Source organism: Corvus hawaiiensis, chromosome Z, assembly GCF_020740725.1.
Source record: "Corvus hawaiiensis isolate bCorHaw1 chromosome Z, bCorHaw1.pri.cur, whole genome shotgun sequence".
In the NCBI taxonomy this organism is placed as follows: domain Eukaryota; kingdom Metazoa; phylum Chordata; class Aves; order Passeriformes; family Corvidae; genus Corvus; species Corvus hawaiiensis.
In genome coordinates, this window is record NC_063255.1 from 56,189,409 (window position 1) to 56,208,397 (window position 18,989).

The window sequence follows — 18,989 nt, forward strand, 5'->3', positions numbered from 1 at the left end:
AAAAATGCAGCAAGTGATAAGCATTATTTAGTACTCATGATGGGTGTTGTTGTTACAGGGTATTTTTATACTTACATGAATTTTAATGTAGTGATTTTTTGGAAGTTTTGGGGGGGAATTGCAAAAGTTTGCCTGCCCCAAGGCTCCCTGAGGCAATGGGACAAGCTGTATGTGACTGTCAAGGTGTTGCTGGTGGGAAAGATCTAACATCTCCAGGGATAGGAGATCAGAGCCTTCTGCATCCTTCTGCCTCCCAGCCAGTGTGCGGTTTTGTTCTCCCATATTTAACGCATGTACCATACTTGTTTACAAGTATCAAGCTAGAAGGAGAAATTGTTTTGCTGTGATAAGTGGTAATTAGAGAAACCGCCTTCAAATAAATGGTTAAAAAGCTATTCAGTTGTATGGCATATCTCCCTAGTTGTGTGCGCTTGTCACTTGTCTCAGAAAAATGTGATTTCTACTCCTTGATTTAAAAAAAAAAGCCAAAGTAGGTTACCAGATCTGAAAACTACATGTTTTATTCTTTTTTTTTTTCCTTTATGTGATTTTTTTTAAATTTTGATGTATTAGAAGTTTAGGATGGGGATCTGAGCTGCTCTGCCCAAGTAAAGCTGATGGTGGTTCAAGGCCTCCTGATCTTGCCGCATCTGTAACTTTCTAGCAACAGATTACTTAAAAAAAAGGGGAAAGAAAGGGAAAATTTGGCACTGAAACACAAAATATGTGAACCTGTCACAGTAAGCAGTCTCAAAGGGCAAGCTGCTTTGCAGGAGCTAATTAACCTTAGGAAATAATTACACAAATATGCAAATGTTGTTTAGACAATTCCATGTGTTATCGACTCAGGTAGTCCATCATAACTGCAGACCTTGCAATGTCTAGGTGTTAGAATCTGGCATAGTTGATAAGGCTTCAGTTACTGCACCACTCCAACCTGGTATTTAACAATTAATGACTGTGATATTACATTGGTAAATTTAACCTAGTTTTTTTGAATGCAACAGGATATAATATTGTATTCACAGTGTGCATACTGCTTATCTGTGTATACTTAATGGCTCCAGCCATTAAAATGTTATATACCTTTCTACTCCTAGGACTAGCAATACTGGAAAAAATGACAGACCAAAATCTGAGTTCACTTCCTCCACTTTTCTGCCCAATGGATGGCCCAGAAATAGCCTTGTTTGGGGCTACTTTGTATTAGATAAACATTGCATGATAGCCTTTTCACATAATATGGTTCTTAGTCTTTTTTTTACTTTCATGTCTAATTATATATATTGATCAAGAGGAACGGTTTTCAGAGGAATGGAGACCCAGAGCTATGTCTTCCACAACTCCAAAGAACCAGACTGCTTATTTTGATGTATAGTTACCTCTTACAGGTGACCAGCTTTCAGCAGCTGGAAATCTAAGTTCAAGTTTCCCAGCACCTTTCCAGTCTGTTCCAGAAACAGGTATCATTCAACCTGAGGTGACTTTTGAGATGCGTAGTGTGATTTCTCCAGGCTAATCTCCAGTCACTTCTGTACGCTTGTATAGGTAGTTAAGTAAACTCTGACCAAGAGACCCCCTCTCTATCAAGTAATTTAAAAATGTTCTATATAAGTGCATTCAATTTAGCTGCAGTGAAATTACAGAAAGCAACAGTTGCCTGAGACTGTCACCTTTCATACTGAAAATGCAGCATCCAGTCTCATAATTTAATCCAAGCCAGGCAATGGAGGTTGAACCTCACAGACTCAGTGCAATTTGAAATCCTAAGGTGCTCTGCTCCTGCAGCTGGATGTTTCATGTACAAATTTGGCACCAAGTCTGAGGTGTTTGTAATATGGGCTTGTTACAAAGGGAAAAATAAGCACATGCTCTGAAGAAAGAGCTTTTCTTCTAAACATATAGGACTCCTACAAACTCCTTACACATAAGTGCTTTTCTTACCTTGTTTTGGGTTTAGCAGAAGGTGCAGCAACCCAGTTTATCCTGACATTTTATGGCTTTTTTTTTAATCAGTAATAAAGGAAACTGTACTTACAGTCTATATTTAACTCATTCTAGCTCATTTCTTTTTGCTTTTATAGAATCCTGTTGAGTCTTTGTACTGGACTGTGAAGCTGTGCAGTTATTAATTTGGTTTACTAGACCACTGGTTATGCTTTGATTGGTGAAAGCTTTTTTGGGCTGAGTTCAGAAGCTTTTTGCTGATGTCTTTAGTCTTGTGGAATTTAAAACTGTGTGCTTTTATCAGCAGGGTGTAGAATAATAAATACAAAGTAACCTGAAAATGCTATATTAAGCAGAAACAACGTCCTCTTTTTCTCACAATGTTAAAACATCATTGGGTACCTAGATAAAAATTGCTGGTAAGGGTATCAATGGTAACATCATTATTGAAAAACAAGTACCTCCTGTGTATCGAATGAAGATAAATCTTTTATAAATTAGTAATTTTAAAACTTTCCCAGTGTTTTAATATGCTTTTTCCATACGTATTCTAGAGTACATCACTTTTACATAGGAGACTCCTGTTCAAGTCGTTCTTCAGCTTTATCTCAATAACTGGTCTGTCAATCATATTTTCTTTATGTAATTTCTTTTAAAAAACTTCCCTCATTCCTCACAAAGGAAGGAATCTTTACCTATCTATACAATAAAATTTCCAAACAGCAACAAACAGTTTTGGAGTAAGTCCTTTCTCACACTGAGGTGGTTTACAATAGGTGATACATAATTAGTTAAAACTGCTTTCTGTCGTAGTCAATGAAGAGCAGATTCTGTCTAGGAATAAGAGGAATTCGGGTTTTTCTGGCTTTTAATCACTGCTGCCATAGTGGAAAAGCATAAAAGCACATCATTATTCTAAAAACTTTGAGTCAGGATCCATAAAGATTTGCAGCCATCTCACTCTTATGTAGGAAACAGGGCATGAAAAGAGAAATAAAAGCCAAAATCCACCAGATTATCTAGTTGTGTCTCTTCCCACGGATTTTAGACACTTATAAGGGCTTAAATCCTCAAAACTGAGTTACAGAATGGAATTGAGATCTAGATCACTTCAATATTCTTGATAAATTTCAATAATTCACACTGTGTAATTAGATGCCAGTGGCTTTTACTGGTTTGTGCTTCCTTTTTCATAAGGAAATGAGGCATTTGTTGTCTGTGTCTGAGTCACCTCAGGATATTAAGTTGGTGGAGCAGAGCAAAGGGAAAAGGGACGCAAATTTTAGGAAATTACATGACCTTGACTGATCAGCTCTTTCTGGCATTGAAGAGCCTGGAATGAGCCGGCATTGTTATCCTGACTGTGTGAAATACTGATGGAGCGGGGTACCTAGCAGAGCATCTTATTCTTGTCACCTGAGACTAGACCAAATTTGTAGTTGTGACCTCAACAACCTGAGAAATAATGCAAATATAGAGGGGTATGGTGCTTGCCAAGAGTCTCTAAGATAGGAGTACACAACTGTGAGTTTTGATCACAGTACACTAAAATCAGTGTGTGTCACTCTAGTGCCTTCTGTGACTCTTACACTGGCTGGCTTTGACAAAGTCTTGTTCAATAATAAGAAAAGGTGGTCCCCTAGTTACCAAAAACTCCAAAGTAATGGCTGCCACCAGTCAAGAGGTGTTTTGTTTGCACTGTGTCTCATAATCTGCAGTCACAAAAAGTAACATTTAAAAGAGTAGCTGTAAATGCCATTACTTTAATCTTAATTCGGGTTTTCAGTGGCTCATAATATGGAAAAAAAAAAAAGGTAAAAACTGAAATTATAGGTCTTTACCAATCTACATTATTCTACGATTATGTATTTATATTGTTCCTACCTGTTTTTATTTGTTTTATCAGTCTAAGGCATAAGCACTTTAAACAAACCATCATTGAACAAACATTTGACAAAGAGTTGTAAAAAGAATGAAAATCCGAGCTGTAGCTTATAGTTCTTATGAATGCCTTTGTTTAGTGGAATTGTCATCATGGTATTTACACAAAATTTTGCAGATACATAGTTTTTGTTATATTTATTAAAGTAAACTGAAAAAGCAACAGTTTTGCTGCCTTTAAATTGCAATCTTGAATTTTCTTTATTTAGACAAAAGAATCTGTTCTTTTTTTGATTCTAGTGTGTATTCATTTGATCTTTAACAAACATTCTAACATATAGGAACACATTGCTTTTAGAAAGAATTGCCATTTTTTAAAAGGTAATTGTCACAAACAATTTCTTTCTGCAGGATAATGGCTCTCCTGAAGAACATGCAATTTATGTTTGGGACCATTTTATTTCCCAGTCAGCTGCAGAGAACGTGTTTTTTGTTGCTCACAGTTATGGTGGACTTGCCTTTGTAGAGTTGGTAAGTGTGAATTCTCCATTGCCTTCTTTCCTGAAGACTGTCACAGATTTTCAACATTCTTTGTGGTCACCTTCTTGAAAGTAGCCAGGTAGAAACAACTGAACCAGTGGTCATGTCGGTCAGGATTTCTTTGCAACCAGAAGGTCACTGTGTCTTTTCTCATTTTGAGATAAGACAATAAGGTCCCAAGTGTGCATGAACCTGAAAGACTGTGGGGAAACAGAACACACTGGACCCTTCTTGTCTGGACTGTGTACTGAAAGGCACCAGTTTCTGCTAAGGGGCAGAAAGACCAGAGGACATAGGAGACTGAGGACATATAAGAACGGTTTTAAAGTAAAGTCACAGTAACAAATGCAGCTTTTTGTATATAGATTGGAACTGAACATGTGGGGAAGTTTGGCAATTGTATTCAGTTTTTGCAGTTTTTCTACAAAGGTCTGCAGAACTTGCTGGAAAGACTTCTGTTTTCCCATTTATTAGGCTCTGCAGTGATATAAGGTGAGGAAAAACTTTGCTCAGTGTAAAGCTGCTCTACATCTGGTGCCAAGACTGCTGAATATCCAGTTTGTCAGTTTTTCACTCTTTTCTCTAAAGGCAGATCTCTTGACCCCAGCTGGTATACCAAGTTGCCTGTTAAACTTGTATACCATTCTGTCAGTGTAGCTACAGTCTCCTCGTGTGATTTTAAGACACTAGTGTAATCAGGATGTGTTTTACTGAAGAAAAGTGAGGGTCCTGTTTATGGTGGAAAAGTAAATTGCAGAGCATTACAGCTGGTTTTATAGACACAGGAAACACCAGACATATGTGTACATCTTTTGTCTACAGCACATTAGTTTAATCTAACTGAAAGTTGATTAAGGTATATCTAACCTGAACATAAGATGAACGCCTTAGTTGAGAAAAAGCATGCATGAGTGTGTTGGTTAAGCATGCATGAGTGTCTTGGTTTTAATCTTATGCTGCTCCAAATAGCAATAGCAATCCAGACCATGACCACTTGTATTATTTTAAAAATTTAAGATTTTCCTTAACCCCTTTTTTGTTGTTGTTGAAATTAATGCAGTTTTCATTTTCTCTCTGGTCCTGGAAGAGTATTTGTAAAATATGCATGACATGTACAGATTTGAGACTTGAGAAAGTTCATTTTCCTGATCTGAAGATCGTTTGGGAATTGATCATTTTTCACAGGTATTTTATTACCTGGTCAATAAATACTAAATTTTTAAGAGACCTTGAAGGTGAATAACTCCTTCTGTAACCACATCTTTGGGCAAAAAATATGTTGCGTGCATGTGCCTGTTGCTCTTGAGATGCCATGAAGGTTAGGGAGCAGTTGCTCTGTCTTGGCTTTCCTGAGTTGTGATTTTCAGCTGCTCTGTGTTTCAGCCTAGGTTATTCTGGTGTAACTAGTGGGTCCAAAGTAAAACTTTGGCAGAATTTCTGTAGGTTTTGTAAAGCCACATTGTTTGGGCCACCAGATGCCCAGAGATACATACGCTTAGCAGAGGGCAGGAAAAAGAACCAACTGGAGACCTTTTTCGGTGTTTCCTAAACAGGCTTGGAGGAGGCTTGGAGAGTTTTTCCATCACATTTCAGTCAATGGCTTGAGGTGGCCTGGGTAACAGATGACCAAGGTGTCATTACCATTTTGCCGGTTTCTCTTGTCACACTGGTGGATATTTCTTCACTTTTGTTCTACTTTAATATGAAGCACACTGATGTTTCAGAACAAGACTTGACTTCTGACCTTGGGGTTTCCAGGGTCAGGGTGCTCAGGGCCTGTGAAATTATCACAAGCTGAGCGAAAGTTTTTATCAATCGCAGGAAGCAACCAGTAAGTAAGAAGTTAAAAAGGACCTTTGTCAGAAAGACAAGATGGTCTCAGTAAGGGTCAGCTTCTGTAGTCTGCTGTCTCTGCAGGACATGCATGCCTGAGAGGAAGAATATAATACATATCCATTGACACATCACATACCTGTCATGCAAAACTAGACCTGGAATGTATTTTTAATGTAACCCAATGTTTTTCTAAAAAATCAAAGGATATAAGCACCTGGTTTAGGCAGAGGTAGTTTGATATTTGAGTTCTACTGAAAGCAGTTTGATTAAATAATTCGTACACTGAAGGACATACCATTGAAATAAACCCTGAACTATTTTATTGCAGTATTAATTTCTAAGATTTTATTTTGTTATCATCTCATTTCTCTTAAACTTTATATCCATACGGCACTTAGTAATTGCAATGAGCTCCAAAAAGAAATGCAGCAGCTGATGGGCAATTACTGTCTTATGACAAATACATTTTCGATCACTTCACTTTCTTCTCTGATTCATGTGGGGGTGATGATGAGGTTGATAGAGCAGCTACACCATATAGCAACTGTACCACCTCTACACTTCCTTTGCAAGTTTTTGGGCTAACTGATTCATGAAATTGTAGGTTACAGTTGTTATGGAGACCTGTTGCCCAGCTGCTCCTTCTGCATCCGTGCCTCTTACAGGAGAGCAGTGTGAAGCATATGGCTTTAATTTGGAGTGAAGGTTTCTGCCTGAGCCCTCTGAATTTTATTTTGCCAGCAGGAAAAAAGAAAACAAGCAAAAAATATCCAAAAATATTTGTTTTCAACTGATATCTTTTTAGTCAACTTTCCATGTTCAGTGCTGCGAGGTCTGTCATGATGGCTTGCAGTCGTCTCAGCCATGGCTTGCCACTTCATCAAAGTGCAAGGCTCTTGGTGAAAACGGGATGTTCCGGCATTAAACTGAAAAACCCAACGAAAGCAGTCTTGTTCATGGACGTTCATACCATCATGTGGGAGGAGCTGCCACTCTCCCAGGAAAAGGTAGAGAACAACATTCAGCCTTGCACAGGCAGTACCCATCCAGGTGCTCCTTTGTTTGAAGATGCTGAGGGAGGTAGCACAGGAAAGGCAGTCCTGCTCTGCCTTATCCCTTGATTGGCATGCACTTTGTTGGGAAACTCAAAGTGAAAAGAGAGCAAATAGGACCATCACATATGAAATTGGTATAAAAGGAGGATCATTTTTATTTACAAAACTTTGGTGGCCAAAGCTTGGTCTTCATTCCAAATTTCTTCTCACCATAAAAATGAGGCTGTGTTTCAGAAGTCCTTCATTAAACAAACAAGTAAAGCTTGGCTGCAATTTTAAAATATGTGCCACATCAAGTAAAAATTTTATTGATCTTTGCAGCTTTTTGATCTACATTTTCTCGTGTCTGTGATTCCAAGATATTAAGAAAAATAGGGTGAGTCTGCAATATCATCCTTAAATACAAAGAAACTATTACCCAGTTACTGCAATATAGGTACACATTTTCTGTACCTTGTTGTGTCATAGATTACTAGGGGAATAATTGAAAGTGATTAAAATGTGGGGGAAATAAAGTTTCACCAACAAATGTATTGTTTTATTGTTGTTCTGTTGTTTGTAGGTTGAATTACAAATGGTAAATCATAAGCCATATGTTAGAATGCATGTTAATATTTAGTAATTAAAACTTGGTGTAATTGTGGTTTGAAATTAAACATGCATGTGATAATATCTACACGTAAATTACTTTTTGAATGCACAGCACTAAAAACAATTGTTAGGTCATTGTGTTTTGCTAATTGCTAATTACTGATATTGAAAAACTCAAGCCATGATTCATGAACACATCTCAGCTTCTTAATTCAGTTATCCATTGCACAGTGTAGTCAAGGATTTATTTTCAGAAGCAGTTTGCTTTACTTGGTGGTAAATTGTGGAACTTTCCCAACTCAGATCTTATAATAATTTTATGAAATTTAACAGAAAGTGAGAATTTCAAGTTGAGGGAGTCAATTTTATATTTAGTTTACAGAAAATAAGAAGTTTCTGGTACAACGCCTCCTTTGAGTTTTTCTGCCAAATTTTGTGGGTTTACAATTATTTTGCCTTAAAAAGAATGTTTTTCCTTGTCATTGCCTGCATGAAAGACCCACACAGGAGAATCTTTGTGGAAGATTTCTGCTTTTTGTTTCCTATATTTCTGAGACCCTAGGCTTTGCATTTTCAATTGTTTCCTCATAATCTTATAACTAGAGGTGTAGCTTTTCTGTTTTAATTTTAGTTAAATGGTATCTTTTAAAAAAATACCAAGTATCATGGGAATCATGACAAAATTGTGAGAATCATTAATGGTAGCTCCATTGCTGTAAAACTGCAAAGTACACAGGGGAATGTAATAACTAGGAGAAGAAGGGTAGGTTCATTGTCTTTAGCAGGTGATAAACTATTCATTATGGTCTTTTGGCTAAAATATTGGGTGTATATATTGGTAATTTGCACAAAGGTGTGGGTAAAAGGAGGGGGGGAGGAGGGCATCATTTTAGCGAGCTTTGTTAAAATGTGAACCCTTAAAACACACTGTTCAAATTATGGCATCCACTGTAGAGTCCTAATTCCATCAAATCTGCCAATTTTGGCAATTTTAAATAATTTTAGGTCCATCATTTTGAGATACTCTCTGCAATATGCTGCCACTTCATTTTGATGTATTGTGCTGAGTATGGCCAGGACCTGGCCCTGGCTAGCACTGATAGGTGCCATAATAATGATGATAGACAGGCACCTGCTGAGCTACCTGTGAGTCTCTGAGGCTGCATCAGTATTCTGGCACAGGCAAAATGCAATTTAAGAAACTTAATGACTAGGCTTTGAACCTGTCATTAGTTTCTCATTAATTTAATTTCCTGAAGTCTCAGACTGAATGGTTTGTTATATTTGGCTTTTTATATATACTTATATAAATATATCTACTTATTTTTAAATTCAGTTTGCCTGGAAAATTGATGAGTGGGTACTGTGGACATACAACTCTTAATTCCCCTGGCTGACATATTAAATCGAAATACATCTACTGATGCGTGGTAGAGATAACGTAAGATCTGTGATGGCTGTAGGAAGCATGGGAGAGAGCTGGAAGTAGACAGCTGAGAAGGAAAACACCTCAGTGACCAGAGTCTGTATTGCGAAGATAAAAGCAAAATACCACTATGCTTTAAAGCTTTGTGAGCATTTAACTGGGAAAAAAAGGACAGGAAAAAAGAAAAAAAAGACACTTTAGGTGTTGAATGTCAGTTGGGAGAGCAGTGTGGGATGCTGTATTGGAGGTTTATGGGGGCCTGGCTTATATGTCCAGTCTTTGTACAAGTCATCTCACCCAACTCCACCTGGTTTAGGTCTCATTTTTTTTGTGTTGGACACTTAGAATAACGTCTTTTTGAGTCAGGTCAGACTTAGTGCACACACTCAGAAAAACAAGCCTGAAAGTGAAAATGAAATCTTAATTCTGTTTGGTTATTTATTTCAGCTATTCATTGTTGTCCTTCTTGGAAAAATGCTCATTCATCTGAAAAAGATCAAATGAGAAATGAGGGTGGACAAGAGAAGCTAATGGAGGAGGCAGTGGTAGGTTGTGTAAAAAAGGGTTGGACAGGAATACGGTCTCTAGCCTTGATGCAGATTTTTTTAGTATTCCTGTTATGGACGTGGGCACACAAATGAAGTATGTGCTTCTGAAATTGGGTCCTGGCATTAAGTGATGAAGTCACCACTGTATTCAGAAGTAGAATTTCTGCAGTAATAGAAAGTAAAGGAAATAATACAAACTTCAGGACAGTTAGGCATTGGCTGGCCAGTCATCTGCATTTGTGCACAAAGAGCAATCTCATCAACAGAGAACAGCAGAGCTGGAGAAGTCCTCAGACAACTTCATGGCCAGTGGCTGTAAGTGAATGACCAGGTAACGTAACAAAAGAGTCATATGTGATCCTGTGATTAGTTTGCTCTTTCTGTCCCAGGAAGGGAAATATTAATGCTGTCCAGCATGCTGCTGTGATTCATCTGAGGTAATTTGAGACATTTGGGAGGATTAAGTCAGTCTGGAAGAGATACGGGGAAGAGGTGTTGGTACACTCAAATAATTGGAAAGCGTATTTTGCCAGAAACAAATGACAGATCCTCAGACCTGCTGTGACATGGTGCCGGCATGGACAGGTCCTACCTATCATAAGCACCAAAATCAATATAGCCATAGAGACAGTACACACATCCTTTAGACTTATCAGCCATAAAAAGAGCTGTGTAAATTGCTAGTGCTCTTACATTAACTTCGGTAACTATATCTAGAAAGAGAAGGTTCAGCATCTGCTTTGTATTTGCTGCCGAAACAGAGTTTAAAAGCATGGCTTGTTCAGCCTGGTAAAGGAAAGTTTAGAGGGATTGGTAGCACTCAGCAAATACATCAAGAGAATAAAGAGCAGGGAGGGAGAGCCATATAAGCCAAAGAACAATGCTGGCACAGGAACAAATGGATTAAAACTGGTCATGAATAAATTTAGGATGGAATTAGGTTTCTCACCATTGGATTAGAAAGTCCTTCTTGGGAAAAGGACTGGGGTAAAGCTGCTGCCAAGCATGACCCACGCATGGCAAGAGTTATGTGAGTAATTGGCTGAGACTGTCTCTCCTTGGTGTGACCCAGGAGTCTGTGTTCCTGTGAAGACCATCATATGCAGGTGCATAATTTCAGCCATGAACAATTGGACCCCTTTTTGGATTAATTTTTCTGGAGTCAATGCTTCTCTTACTCAAGGCTCACTCCACTGGAATAGCTGAGTTTTAACCAAAAACAGGTCAAACCTCTTAACACCAGTGCTTGCAAACAACTTTTTTCCTTCCTCCTTACTTAGAATCATAGACTCAAAGAATATGCTGAAATGGAAGGGACACATCAGGATCATCAAGTCCAACTCCTGGCCCTGCTCAGGACACCCTAAGAATCACAACATGTCCCTGAGAGTGTTATCCCAATGCTTCTTGAACTCTGTTAGGCTTGGTACTGTGACCATTTCCCCAGGAGCCTGTTCCAGTGCCCAACCACTCTCTGTGTGAAGAACCTTTTCCTGACACCCAAACAAAACCTCTCTTGCCTCAGCTTTCTGCCATTCCCTCAGATGCTGTCAGTGGTCACAAGAGCGAAGAGGTTCCTCCTCTTCCCCTCCTGAGGATGTTGAAGACCACAATGAGGCCTCCCCCCAGTCTCCTCTTCCCCAGGCTGAACAGACCAAGTCACCTCAAGCCACTCCTCACATAGCTTCACCTCAAGGCCCTTTACCATCATCATTACCCTCCTTGGGACATTCTCTAATAGCTTTATATCTTTCTTATATTGTGGCACCCAAAACTGCCCCCAGAACTCGAGGTGAGGTTGCCCCAGTGCAGAGCACAGCGGGACAATCCCCTCCTTTGCCCGGCTGGCGATGCTGGGCCTGATGCCCCCAGGACATGGGTGGCCCTCCTGGCTGCCAGGGCACTGCTGGCTCATGTTTGCCACTGTCCAGGACCCCCAGGGCCCTTTCCACAGCACCGCTCTCCAACCTCTTTGTCCCATTGACCTTGAATAACAGAGGAATTTGGGAGTAGACTTGTTTTTGGAAACAGTGGACTCTTTTTTGCTAATGCTTTTTGAAATGCACAAGTTTCAGTTTGAGGTAGAGAGCAACAGGCATAGCAGATCCTGTGGTGAGGGTTTGTGACCGTAAGGAAATTAAATGATGGAATGACCAAAAAATACTGAAATATACATGTCACTGTTTGCTGTACTGGGAACAGCTTCTTGATCACATTTGGCTTTTACTGATATGTAAAGACTCTGTGTGTGTGTGTACACATATATATGTATTTGCATGCATATATTGCCCATTCTAATACAGAGCAGAGAAACATTTTAGGCCACTCAGCCTAAATAAACACGCTGACAGGCATACACTGGCATAATTAGTTCACTTTCTAGCATTTATTTTTATTACCCGTTTGCATTGTGGTAGCAATCACATAGCATTGCCTTGTCCTAAAGAGCTTGCAATCTGGAAGAATGCTCTAATGGGAAGAGACAGAGGAATGATGAACGATTGCAACACAGTTCATAGCATCATAACTGCATGTCCTTTTTAATTTTTTGGTGGTTTAGTGTAAATGCCATGTAGGCATCACCTTCCTCAGTTCATCTGCAGCCCTGTTAGCCTTGCTGCTGGATGATAGTAGAGGATGGCAGCAGTGAAAGCCTGATCATTGGCCACTTCCAGAACAGACTCATGTTTTGAATATTCATCCCTCCTCGTTACCTTGCTCTAGGTAAGGTGCTCAGCCTTATTACATTTTGTTTCCTCTTAATCATTTGCTAATGTGGTATCTCATGCTTCATTCAGCTCAGACCATGGTCTGAGGTTAGCTGTGCATATGCCCCTTCCCCACTTCTTTCCAAAAGGAGAAGGACAGTGTTTCCTGGAAATCTATACCGAGTAGTAATTGTTGGCACCACCCATCATTACTTTTCGTCTCCTTTTACTGTTCATATTAATTTTCTGGTTTGACACAAAAGTTGGCATGCTAGTTATGAAATAAACAAAGAACTGGATATGCGTAAAAGTTAGGGTTACTTGGAAATCCAGTTACTTGGAAATACGTGTTTGTAGCCTATGGGATTTGATGGTCAAAGGCACAACACTTTCTGCCTTTCTTTGGAGAAATTTTTCTAGAGTTGCATCACCTCACTAGTTTTATATTTTTATAACCTCTTTGCATTGTTTTAAAATCCATACATTACATAGTGAACATACAGATTTCTGCCTGAAGAGTTTTGTGATCTTTAGCATTTGTTCTTTTGTAGCTCAGCTTGTTCTTTTGTAGCTTGTTCTTTTGTAGCTCAGCTTATATAAGTAGGTCTTTTAAACTTTAATTTCTTATGCCTATCTGAATTCAGTTCTATTTGTCAACATTTCTTTGGCAGTATGCTGAGAATTGAACTCAGTATTTTAAGTGCAGTTAACATAATTAGCTCAGGATGAACTTCATTATCCTTGTTCTGATGTGCAGCATTTTGGTCAATGCAACCAGAGTGGTACTAGATTTTTTTTTTTCCAAAGTTTCTTTGAATTTGGTACCTGCTATTGTTCATGTATCCCTCGAAGTGTTTCAGTGCTCTCAATTTTCCTTTCCCCAGTGGTACTGAATGTAGTAAATGTGAATGTAGTAGATTGTTTCCTCCCAACCCCCCCCCCCCAAACAGTATTATCTCACAGTCTTCCTAATTAAATCTAGCTGTGTTGTGGCCCTTGTTGTGCAGGATGACAAACTGGATTGTCATAATAATCCCTTTTGTGCTACAGGTCTGTGAATCCTGGAAGCTTGTTTTGTATTTCTTTCATGTCTTACTTCTCTTGGCAGTTTCTCCCACTTTAATGTCATCTGCAAATTTAATTAATTCCAGGTAATTAATGAAGATGTTAAATAAAACCATATTTGGCATCTATCCCTATATCTGGCTAGGAATTTCCTTCTGACTCAGTAAATTCCTTTGTACTATTTTCCTTTCCTGCATTGTTTCAACTGTTTTAAATTCTGCAAGACAATATAATTTATCAGTCCATTTATTTTTCATTTCAAATTCCAGCTTTGAAAGAAAAAAAAAAAAAGCCAAAGCACAGGACCATATCCAAAGAACGTATCACTCGTTCTTTCAGCTGTTTGCAGATAAACATCATCCCTTGAGCATCTCAAAGCTGATGGGCAACATCTCTGTGCAACCACCTCCTTAAAATGTGTGGAGCACACTGTTGGTTGTGATAGTTAATTTCAGAACCCAGAACAACTGCTTTTCCTGAATTTCTTGCCTGGCTATTTATTCCCTCACTGGTTGCAGAAACTTCCTGGAAGTTAAAAGTTCCATAGAGGTGTTTGCTGTCTGAACCATCTCACACTCATCAGAGCTCTTCAAGACATTGAGGAAAGTCATCAATGGTAACAAGAGACGTCTTCTGTCCCAAACCTCTTAAGTACCTGACAATGCACAGTTTTGCCTTATCACCATTCTATTGATGTAAACTAATTCAGTCCATCTCTTTTTTGGCTCTCTGAGGTGAACTCCTGAGATGCTGGTACATATGCTGTCCTGCTGTGTCAATAAAAAGTCGCATCTCCTATTCTCCCTGACAGACTTCCTACCTTTTCACCCCATCCAGGTTGATGATCTTCAGACTTTGCCTTCTTAATCTTCTATGGATGTGCATCTTGCTTTTTTTTTAATGTTATCCACCTCTTTCTGGTTCTTACCAGAAGGTGCCTCTTTTTGCTGTGTTGCATGAGGACAGGAAAATGAAATTTCTAGGACATCAATTTATGTGGATGTGGTCATTGCATCTGGCTATGCATTAATATGGATGTAGAGTCAAATGTTTGAGTATATTGTTGTGGGATTCTTTTCCCAGCAGGTATGGTATGAAAAAAACTGGCATTTTGTTAAACTTTGTGTATTGTTTTCTCTCTAGATTGGTTTGGAGAACAGCACAATACTAAAGATTTTACAAGATATGACATTGTCACAGTCTATAGGTTTACAGTTCTCTTTAAATGTATATAGGAACACTAATGAAGAAGTGTAGGAGTTTTATATTTGTTTATACAATGATAGATGTGGGAATTTCACACATAGTATGCACTTACAAGTTTTGTGGTGAATTTAGATTATTCCACCTAAAATATTAAGCTGTTCTAAATTCTGACATTTGTTTTCATTTAATGGAATAAAATATTTAAAAAAGGAAGTTGTCTCACCATTATTTCATACTTTTTCCCATTTGTATGACCTTATGCTGATAAAGACTAAACAAGTGTATTATGTTCATGTTAATTTAAATGGTAATTATGGTGAAAAGTATATGTATGCCTTTGCATGGAATAGTAGAGATTTTATAAAACTTTAAGACCCAGTTTAGAGGATCAATCAGAGGAACTACCAGTTAATATATATTAGGCATTGCAAATCTAGGTGGAGTAAAAGGAATGCAGACATACTGTAGTAAAGGGACCTCTCAAAATGTGGTACCATAAGAAGCAGCTGGAATTTGCATTTTATCCTAGAACTTTCTTTAATCTAGTCAAGATGTGTTAGATAGCTGTTTCAGTATATTAGTGAAGTACTTTAATATTAATAATAACATGACTACCATTGTTTAAATGTTAAAATAATCCTATTTAAGGGCTTTGATTGAAGGTGATAGGAAATAAAAATATGAGTAGATTTTGCACATATATTAATTGAGAAAGTTGTGCTTTTAGTGCTGCAGAATTGAACTGAGATTTTAATGCAATGTGTCAAAGTGCAGGAGTAAAATTGCCTCATAAACACCTGAAAAATAAATAGTTTAATTAGTTATTTTTCTCTTTTCCTTTTCCAAGGCAAATTAAGTCTAATAATGCAGTATTAGGATAGAAAGGGCATGAGGTTTTTACCTTGATTAAGCCGAGGCATTTTTATCTGCTTGTCAGTATCTGTATTCTATTTTGTCCTAGAGTGGCTTGAGACATCTGACATCTGAGTATTATATCCTAAAAAAATTCAAAACAAAATAACCCCAGCCACCTTCCTCTCAGTCCCTACCCCTGTGCGCATGTAACTGCCAGCGTTTTACAAGGTGTTAAAGTACAGTGATTATATTATCTCATCCTTTAAAAAAGAAGTGCATTGTTAATTTAACCCTCAGTAATCTTATTTCACCTCACCATTGCAGTCTACAGCTGGCAGATTTTTTTTCTTAAACCAGCTGTTGAAAATAACCTAGTTTAAAGAGTTCACGGCTGAACGTGAGGGATTCATCATTATATATTTACTGTCTGAGGCTGATATAGCTGTAAGATTTTTCAGATGCCATTGATCTATTGCGCATGTTTCCTCCCTGGGTTGCAGGACGTGCTTCTATTTGCATAAGGCCCTGGGCAAGGTTCTTTCTCGCATTGATTGGCCTGTCCAAGGGAGCCTGATGTGCTCCTGCATTGATCACCCTGTCTTTTCTTGGAAGGCAGTGTTACGCAGAGTTCATCTGAAACATTCTAGGGAAAACTCTACGGCAGATGTCGCAATTTTATTCAGATGTTCCTTTGAGTATAGGCCTTTCCTTTTCTTTCCTTTTCCAGGATAACTTGCTTTGGTTTTGTTTTTTACTTACTTTGGATGTGTTTCTGCAGTTATAGCACAGCATAGACCAGAGTGTACTGAAAAGCTATATTACATTTACACAAATTATTCCATGCCGTGGTTTTTTTCCTTTAAAATAATGCCTACAGCCTCCAGCAAAAATCAAAACTACTCTGCCTTCAAAGAGTTCACAGTTATAATGGGAGAATTAATCTAAGAATATGTGTGCCGGTGTTTTAGCTTTGATTAATATTGTCAGTTTGTAACTTGTATGATTTGTACTAAATTTTCTTCAGTGTAAGAAAAATAGTTCTAAAATGGCACCTTCAGCATAAAACTGTGTTTGGATTTTGGTTTTCTAGGGGCATACTCCAGAATGGATCCTGCAGGTAAATTGCTGAGCAGACCAGTGACTGATCGGCTCGGCGTTGATCTGAGAGGACAAATACTTCCCTACTGTGTCCTTGGGTTACCTACATGGTGTGTTGAGGACTGTTTTTCCAAACCCAGCTTAAACAGCTGAGTTCTTGACTTTCCCTGGTAGGGGATGGAGCTTTTTTTCAATGTCTGCCACAATAATAACCCATAATCAGGAGGTATGAAATCCACCGCTGCAATTTCTGAAAGCCACGTATTTGCCTACATGCCTAGTTATAGGCAGAGTGCCTGTTACTATTGTCCACCAAACTCCTTTCTCTTGTCAGAATATGATTTTACATGTATATGTTCCTGTAGGTAAGGTGAAATGTGGTTATACCCAAAGGGTGGCTCATATCTAATGAATAAGCTGACATATGAACTTTACCAAGCCTGTGATAGTACTGCATGTTGGTGAAAAATAAAATACTATGAAAGAGTTCCTCTCCTATAGAAGACCAGAACAAAGAGCATCACACAGATGTTCCTTGATTACTTTTAGGAAAATTTCGTATGGATATTTTTGTGGATGTTGTAGAATTTTCTTTGAAAGAAATAAGTATTCAGAGATACACAGCTGAGGTCATGTTAACACAGTAACATAAACTCTGCAGGCTTTTTTTTTTATTATTACTTGAATAATAGTTTCATGTCTTTCACTGAAGCAATAATGTTTCACATTGCATTGTGATACTCTGGCCTAGGGAACATATTCCTTTGGTCATTTGGTAAAACTAAACTCAGATAAGTATAATTCAGGTAGCAAATATGAAATTTCATCTTCATTATCATGCAAATGTGGTGAGAATGTAACATTTCCCAAGATGTCATTTGACTATTAGGATCTTTAGAAAATGGTCTCTCAAAGCCACAAAGCTAATATTCCAGAAGAAAGCTATATAATACCTAAAAATTGTCTATCCTTATTCTATATAAATAATAAATGTAGTAGGACAGGCCATTATTAAAATCACAAAAGAATGTGTTGACCTATTGGAACAAGGATCTTTTTTGATTTTTGCATCAATGATGAGTTTCGACCTTTGCATAGCATAGAGGATGAACATGCAAATACAGATTTCAAAAAACTGCAGGGAAAAAAGAAATAGGGTCATAACTGGAAATCTGATCTAATTTTTTTCAGTACATAAATTAAATCTGTGGGTATTTATGCTGATATATATTTTGTTATGCATGATAACGTATATAATGATATCTTATGCAAGTGTTACATATTTTGTGTGTCTGCAGTGTGCACATATTTTGCATCTGCAATGCTTTTCATTTTTCTTAAGCTCTCTTTTGCTGATACTTGAGTTAATGAAGGTAGAAGATGGGCATGGGCTAAATACAGACTAATCTCTTAAATGGGGAGTGGAACTTGCTTTTAATTCTAAAATAAAAGAAGAGCCTGAGTGTTTCATAGCAGCCCATTATCTGTGTTACTCAGTTGAAGAAAAACACTTGTTTTATATATGTGAACTATGCAGGGCATCAAGACCCAAAAAATTTCTGGTAGCAAAAGAGATCTTTTACAAGCAGTTTCAGTTTTGTAAAAGAAAGACTGGGATGTGATTGTTTATAATTAAATTAAAATGAAGGAAAGAAATCTAATCTTTTACTTCAGGTAGGAATAGTCTCTGGGAAAAAACATATCCATAGAATGCATTGTGCTGTTAAACAAAGTGGATGCCTTAGAAAAATGTGATGAAGATATATTTAGGTACTTCCAGACTTTCAGATACTCTCGATGGATGTTGCAGAGTGAGCTTTTTCTTGGCAGATATTTGCAGCCCCAACTGATGATCTGGATGTGTTGAAATAAGTGTTTTGAATGAGTTCTAATAATTGCTTGATTGCTGGGCATCAGGAATGCAGACAAGTCCTTTTACTCACTCTGAGTAAAATAGAACAGCACAATGTAAAAACTGATATTTTTAAGTTTTCCTGCTTTCTACAACAAAAAGTGACTATTTTCTGATGCAGGGCTGATAAAGAATGAAATTTCAGAGTCTGTGGTAATTTCAAAGTCTGTAGGTTTAGCTTGGTTTGGTTTTGGTTTTTTTTTTTAGTTTGTAAAACTGGTATTTAGAGACTGAAAAATTTACAGAGGATGTTAGAAGTGTCATTTCTCTCCCGTGTCACTGAGATATTTTCATTTTACAAGCACATTACTGAAGTTAAGA

The 18,989-nt window shown here is 37.8% G+C and overlaps 1 protein-coding gene across 6 annotated transcripts in view; it reads left to right on the forward strand.

Annotated features, from left to right (window-relative positions):
* Positions 1-18,989, forward strand: part of FAM172A (family with sequence similarity 172 member A) — a 272,515-nt gene that overhangs the window by 159,444 nt on the left and 94,082 nt on the right. For all 6 annotated transcript variants that reach the window (XM_048292989.1, XM_048292988.1, XM_048292986.1 and 3 more), the window contains one exon: positions 4,240-4,359. In XM_048292989.1, the coding sequence (XP_048148946.1) occupies positions 4,240-4,359 (120 nt within the window). The remainder of the gene's footprint in view (positions 1-4,239; positions 4,360-18,989) is intronic.